The sequence below is a fragment of the Haplochromis burtoni genome, unplaced genomic scaffold (assembly GCF_018398535.1).
Source record: "Haplochromis burtoni strain Fernald_Lab_line unplaced genomic scaffold, NCSU_Asbu1 Contig_4, whole genome shotgun sequence".
NCBI lineage: Eukaryota > Metazoa > Chordata > Actinopteri > Cichliformes > Cichlidae > Haplochromis > Haplochromis burtoni.
The window spans coordinates 5,098,886-5,106,655 of record NW_024582365.1 but is presented as its reverse complement, the minus strand read 5'-3'; the positions used below and the strand labels follow the sequence as shown (position 1 = coordinate 5,106,655).

Below are 7,770 nucleotides of genomic sequence, written 5' to 3'. Positions count from 1 at the left end.
CACCAGATACCAAACCGAATCATGACCAGCAGCTTTACAGCTGTGGCTCCAGCAAACATCAGCTGATACTAGAAATTAATATTAAATAAATTCTAACAACAGCTGATCAAGCTTAAACGTGCTGCTGTTGTTTAGCGCGACATCCGCTGGTTTCCTCTTTCTGGCGCAAAGTGGGCGATAAACAAACAAGAGAGCAAAAGCCGATCAGCTGATCATTGATCAGTTTCATGATTGAAGTAGACAGGAGAGGCAGGGGAGGATGAGAGAAGAAGAGGCAGCTGTGCAGCGAAAGACACAGAATAACTCCAGCTTTGTGTCTTTTTCATTCTAGTGAAGTACCGGACAAACTGTTCCTTTTCACTCAATACGAAACGCGTAATATTTCTCTGAATACGGAGTATTCCTTTTTTACGGGACGTTGGCAACTCTACTAACTAACCTTATGAATAAAATAAAGTTCACTATCAGTAACATCATAGCACCCACCCAGCTGTATAGAAACTCCGTCATGCTAGCTAGTACGCAGTACGAGTTATTGTAACTGACTGTAAAAAGTCAGCACAACGAAAATAAACTCCACCTAAACTTGGTTTATATCTGACCCAGATAGACTGCAGGTCATAACTTCTTACCTGAAGTTCAGTTCACCTGACACTCGGACCGGCGGCCGCCTCGGGTCTCTCCTCCTCCTGCCTCTCCTTTCCCTCATCCACCTGCTGGCCTCTGTGGAAGCTCCGCCATAGCCACCACCAAACAACTGAGTTATTTTTACACATCGAGGCCAGCATGTGGCCAATCCACCACCTTTCATTGTTTATACCTTAAAAAAAAAAAATCAGCGGTCCATAAAAACGAAAGATCACCATCGGCCTATCAGGCAAATGCCCGGTAACCAGTCCAGCTATGGTCGTGCCATCAGTTAACCCTTCGCGTGCCAGCTGTGGCATGCGTGCCCAGGGTTGCCGACCCCTGGTGTATAGAGTCGTCTTAGCAAGTTGGGACAATGTGTAAAATTTAAATAAAAACAGTATACAGTGATTTACAAATCATTCAAACCCTATTTTTGTATTAGAAAAAATTAGAACTGATTTTTTAAAATTTATTTTTAAATGATATATGGTTCCATTTAAGCCAGAAACGTTTTTCAAGAACAGCTGGAACTGGGACAAGAAACAACAGTTTGTTGCAATACAATGCATGCAAGAAAAGATGGGAAAAGCCTTCCGGGGTTTCAGAGAGAGCTGTGTCAAATCTGAGTGACATCAACATAAAACTGGTTTGGGCTACAAGTGTGAAGTTAAAAATAATCCAGTTAAAGAAGAGCTAAAAACAAGCTTTTTTGCTTGTCTGTGCCTGAGGCTAAAGGCTTGTGGCTATATTAGTCACTACAAGCAAAACAAAGAGTGAATTTTTTAAGTGGTTGTGATATATTGTTGAAAATATAGTCTCCTGGCTTCATGAAAGAAGGACCATTTACTAATATGTGCATGGAAAAGCTGTTATTGAGTGCACCCAAAATTACAGTTGGGCTTATGAAATTGTGTCCAAAGAGGAAGAAAAGGCAGATCTTTCCAAAGTGTTTCCACTGGAGTGATGATGGTTAAACAGTAATAAGAGTGCTTTGTAAAACTGGAAATAATTGCCAAAAGCCAATGGTATTAAAAATTCATACATGAAACATTTGTACGCGCAATGTAGTCACACACTTTTACACATCTGCTGTTAGTAAAATGAGGGCCAATACGTCAGGCTTTGGTGTGTAAACTTTTATGGTTTTTTTGTTCTGTGACAAGAGTGTAAAAAAAGGTCAAGCAGGTATAACAACAATGTTCATTTGAGGGACTATGCGTCAACAATGATTTTTATAATAATGTTTTGCCACACTATTTAATCTTATCACATAACTTTTCCACATTACTATAATTACAGGGATTACATTACTATGTTGAAAAACTTTTATGTAGCTGTGTGCGGCACTCAAGCTAAATTGATGCCTGCACAACCCTGAAATGCTTCTTAAAATAAATATCCAGACATTAATAACAGCAAAGAAGGAGCAAAACCTAAAGGTAGTACCCTTGTTAGGATTTATATACGTGGTTAACATTACATGTTATAGCTTGATGGGGTTAGGTGTTAATATAGAGGAAAAGAGACAATAAAGATATACAATTGAATTACATATAATTTCAGGTTAATAACCAAGTAGTAGCATATCTCAACCACGTTTTAGTTGTTAATTAATATTATATATTTTTTAAACCTTGGTAATAATAGACTGTTTATAATGCTTGTAATGTGGTAATAAAGTGGAGTAATATGGATAAAATGTAACATTGTCTATTAGGCAAAATCATTTATTAATGTTTTGGTAACAATATCTTAACCTGTGAGCACTGAAATAGTCATTTCTGTGCAGTCTGAAGCTAAACATTATTGCCTTTTTATTTTATTTTTGCCATTTCTATTTAATTTACGTCTCATTGCAGATTTTAAACAAAGTGCACAGATATATATCTGCGTCCACATTATTATATATAGTTATTGGCACATTATATACATTTGAGTTTAATATAAGTCAGCTAAAAACCGTGGTAGCTATTACCTTACATATATTTAGATGACATTGTGTGGTCACTACTACTTTATTTCGACATTATTACTGCCCTATTACCATGCTGTTTCTAAGCTGTAACCTCAAATTCTACCAAAAATGAACTATTTTGTGCATTTGGGGAAAATTTAACACATTTTGACAACCAAACCAAGAATCAGTTATCGTAGTCTGACCACCTACACCCAGTTTTCACTAATATTTTGTGTTCTTGCAAATTGAGGGAGATGCAAACACAAAGTCAAAAATCAGCCAACGACAGCGTCTCCCAGCAAGAGAGGCACCAAAGAGTTTACCACAAACTCACAAATGACTTCCCCTTAATCATACCCTGTCTTAAACATAAGTGATAAAAATAAAAATGTCTGCTTTCTAGACCTTTTATAGATTTTAGAACAGATTTCCCCCCAAATATATGCAGGACATAAATAACCACACACATACACATAACCAAACATTACTACATGTGGTTCATCTATGCATAATAGATGAATTTCTATCTAGCTTGGTAAATGGCTTGGAAGCCATTTACAGAGGGCTGCAAAGGGAGTGTAAAGCTTCTTGTTTGTCACAGATAGAGAGCTTTGTGCATTCCTTCCTCACACTCTGGATGGTCCTGATATGATTGTTGCTGCTGCTCCAGCTTTACTTAGCAACGCTTGGATCCTTCTTGCATGCAGAATAGCCATACGGCCTTCTATATTCACACAATGGCATTATGGTCACTGAATCCATGATCTTATTGTCCACACCTGACTGATCAGGCCACACTTACACTATATTTAGCACTGTGCAGATGTATTAGACACAAAAAGGATGTGAGGAAGCCACAATGCCATAAATAGCGTTTATTAATACTAAAGTTCAGTAAATTAAAAAAATTCCTTCCTAAACTGTTTAAATGTAAATAAAGAAAATAACTATTTATTCTATAAAGGATTCCACTGGGAACATTACTCATGATCCACAACAAATAAATACATCTTTTAAAGACTTTCATGAGGCTTTACACTCACTACAGGTTAATATCTCTTGCAGAATTTCTTAAATATAGAAATGTACCGAAAATAAATGACGATCAGATTGTGGTTCTGAATTCACCATGAATGCATCTCCCAAACAATAAAGCCCCAGGGCCACATGGTTTTCCAGCAGAGTTTTACAAAGAATTTTGGCCTCTACAAGCAACTACTTTTTTCAGAATGGCCACTGACATTCAGAATGATCAGACTCTGTCTCTAAACATGAACTCTGCTGTCATTAGTCTACTTCTTAAACCAGGCAAGGATCCTGCGTTCCCATCCAGCCACTGCTCCATTTCAATTATAAACGTTGACCTTACAAAGTCCTTGCCAGAAGTTTAGAAAAAATAACTGCAATCATAATATATTCTGACCAAACAGGCTTTATCGAGGGTCGTCACTCAGTGAATAATACACGTAGACTAATAAATATAATACATTATTGCTCTATCAACAAATTAGAAACCACAGTTGTCTCCTTAGATGCAGAGAAAGCATTTGGCCGGATAAACTGAAAATTTGTATTAGCAGTTCTGCATAAATCTGGATTTGGTTCATTCTTTATAGACTAGATTAAAACACTGTACAGCTTTCCAAATGCTTGTGTTAGGACAAATGATTTTAATTCACAAAGCTTCAACCTACATGGTATAAATCTTTACTTATCCAAACTATCACCCATTTGAAACAATCCAGATATTTACCATCGTGACATCATGAGAAAGGGATTTACAATCTAGAATGTGTTATACAAAATGGAAAGTTTATTTCATTTGAAAATTCAGAATCAGTAAAGCTAAATTTCTTGAATATCAGCAAGTAAAGCCAACATACAGGACAAATTCAATCCCAGTCAACTGAATCTAAAAATACATAATTGGCTAACAAGTTTTTTTTTAAATATCTGAACCCCAAATGGTTATCAAAAATGTAAAAGCTATTGTTTAAAATTAACAAATCAATTCCCCTCCCAACTGTAAAGTGGGAGCGAGATCTTTCCATGAGTCCAGATCAAAACTTCTGGACACATGTATGCTTAATATGCCGTCAAAATGACCAAAAAGGAAATCAAAAAATGGCTTTTTTTAATTAATCAGTGTAGAAATTTACTTCTTGATCACATTATTCTGGAGATCACATTATTTGGTCTCTTCAAAAAAACCAACTGGGTGAATTTGTCTCTCTCTGGTCCTTGCTGATCAATTCCATTACCTAGAGGGGCTGGTCGCTGTAGTCTTGTTTCCCCATTTGCCTTGCAGGTGGATGAGGATGGTCTGTGGGACTATGCGTGTCTGCTGCCTCCTGAGAGCTGGAGAGCAGCTTTTGCTGTTTTGGAGTGTCTCTGTGTCTGCCTCGGTTGGTGGAAGTAGAGAACTGGGGAAGGTGCTGCCTAATAGTCTTCAATTCAATTCAATTCAATTTTATTTATACATCGCCAATACACATCAAGAGTTGTCTCAAGGTGCTTTATATTGTAAGGCAGACCCTACAATAATACAACTGAGAAACACCTAATATGACCTCCTATGAGCAAGCGCTTTGGCGACAGTGGGAAGGAAAAACTCCTTTTTAAAAGGAAGAAGCCTACAGCAGAACAAGGCTCAGGGATGGGCAGCAATCTGCCGCGACTGGTTAGTGTGAGAGGAAGAAGACATTCATCTGTATACTCCAGTATGCTCTTTGTGTGGGGATGACTTCTTCCTGCTCTGGGGTCTTGTAGGGGGTTGTGGATTGCGTGGGTCACAGTTTGTAAGCCCATTTATGTGGCTTTTTTTTTTCTGCCTGTCCTGCCTTAGACATTGTCATACTATACCGCATTTAATATAATAACTGAAATTACACAAATAAAAATAAGAAAATAAATAAAGAGAGAAAAGATTCACATGAACAAGAGGAGCCTATAAAGGTTCTATATAGCTGTTCTTGCAAAATCAAAATGTGTTTGGCACCACAGTGTCTTTAGAGCACAAAAAACAGTGAATGTAACAGTTTGTGCCATAAAGTTCACAATTACCATTAAGCAAAGGTCGCTTGAAGACATTTGGAAGAGGAAAGAAAGACAATGTGCTCTGGTTATTTTTATTCTTTTTACTTTAAATTTCCTTTGTTTTCTCTCCTCAGGTGGAAGATGACTGGAAGTACGTTGCCATGGTCATTGACAGGATTTTCCTGTGGGTGTTTGTGACAGTGTGTGTGCTGGGAACTCTGGGACTCTTCCTTCATCCCCTCATCAGTTTCTTTAAATGAACCACGTCTCTTTGTCCTCACTTTTTCTCTTATTTTTGTCTACTTCTGTCTCTTTGCTCCACTTTGAGTACTTCGAGAATTATTCCCTTTGCCGGTCTTTCGTGTCTTTCACAGATGCCGTTGACCTCCTTTTCCAGCTTTCTGTTTCTCCTTTATCTGCCTCATGCTCTTCGCTGGGATTGCCATCATCAGCCATCACTTCTAGCACTCCGCTGTCTGTTTTCTCACACGACTTACCCAGATTTCCTCATCCTTCTTATGCTTTTCAATGTGCAGTTGATGCTGTCTGGTCTTACTTTAACAGCCTCTTTCTCTCTTTCTCTGTTTTTAAAACCCTGCTCTTCTTTCATTATTTCTTTCTTTCTTTTCCATCGCTGCTTGTCTTTTCATGGTAATCCTGTTTCTTGTTGAGGCTGCATTTCTACCACTCTGTGTGTTTAAGTGAAAATGTCCATTTTGTTATGATTGTTGTACAGTCTTAAACAATGATAAAAAAAAATTCTAAAATTGTCAGGAAACTGTTTAAGGGAATGTTGTAAGTACTGTATAAGTTTGAATAATTTCAAAGGGAAATGCATGAATGACTTTTCACTAGTCATTGTAAAGATTTTTGAGAGCTGTGCACAATATGACCTTTAAAGCTAAGAAACAATATTGCAGTCTTGTGTTTACTTGTTGTCAAATAGAAGTTATCTGTATTTTTCCCAGTAAATATCTGTAAAGTGTCTTATGCATGGCTTTGGATAATGACACTGACTATGGCTATACACCTTTAAAGACGTAGGTTTTCAGGTCTAATTATGCACCAAATTTCACAGAATCAGTGAAACATTTACAATGTATAGATACACTTTGACTTGCACAATGTAGATTAAACTTATAAAAGACATGAAATAAATTGAATAATAAATTTAAAAATTGCTCTAGTCTTTTCTAACAAATAAATACAAATTTACTGAGTGTGTACTTTCAGTCCTTGATCTATAAGCTGAGTCATTCAATCAAAATGAAATACAGATCCCAGAGGCTGAAACCCTACTTGAGAAGTTAATGCCTTTTTGTGTGTTATTGGACTTGTGTCTCTGTGTGTGAATCCTAAAAATGAACTTGCCACTAATAAATAGTGATATAAATATAAATAGATGCAAGTGTCACACAAAAGACAATAATAAGATTCAGCAATATCAGATTACAGTGAAGTCTGAAGACTTGGAACCTTAATTTAAGTTATACAAAAACATGACCAGCTCTATAAATTTTCTAGCATAATTATATTCATTATTATTTGTTTAAAAGGCAATAGTACATGTGCAACATTCATTTCATTCATTTAGTCAAAATCTTTTACATGTTTAGAAATAAATACCAAGTCAAAAAATGTCTTGATGCATGCATGCTCCAGGTAAGGAAATCTCAGAAAGCTGATCCAAGTGACTTCTTCAGCCTGACTATACACACCACACTTGCAAGACAATACATCATTAAGTTGACTTTGAAGACAATGGATTGTTAACAAACCACTCTTCAACTCAAAACTTTTTGAGGTGTCATTTTATCAGACTGAACAACATGCACGCAAACACTACCAAAAATATAACCACCTCGGCAGGTGGAGATAATAATTGAGAAAATTAACCTTTTCTGATTGTGCCACCAATTTCAAGCCAAAATTAGGACTGGAAGGTCCTGAAGTACAATCAATGTGTTATCAGCTGGTCTTGAGTTATCTAACACGGTGATGCACATAGGCAGAAGACAGGAAAAAGGCTGCATCGCTAAAGCAAAAGTAACAAACTTGCCTTTTCTTACTTCCCTGCTCTTTTCTTTCCTCTTTCAAAGGTCACTAGTGAGTCTGAATGTCCCTGTCAGCTCTCACAAGCCTACACA

At 36.9% G+C, this 7,770-nt stretch overlaps 1 protein-coding gene across 1 annotated transcript in view; it reads left to right on the top strand.

Annotated features, from left to right (window-relative positions):
- The window catches only part of LOC102310795 (neuronal acetylcholine receptor subunit alpha-3), a 29,922-nt gene extending 22,798 nt beyond the window's left edge, over positions 1 to 7,124 (top strand). Inside the window, exon 7 of the mRNA XM_005913406.3 lies at positions 5,758 to 7,124. Coding sequence (XP_005913468.1) covers positions 5,758 to 5,883 — 126 coding nt within the window. The 3' untranslated portion in view covers positions 5,884 to 7,124. The remainder of the gene's footprint in view (positions 1 to 5,757) is intronic.
- The last annotated feature ends 646 nt before the right edge of the window (positions 7,125 to 7,770 follow it).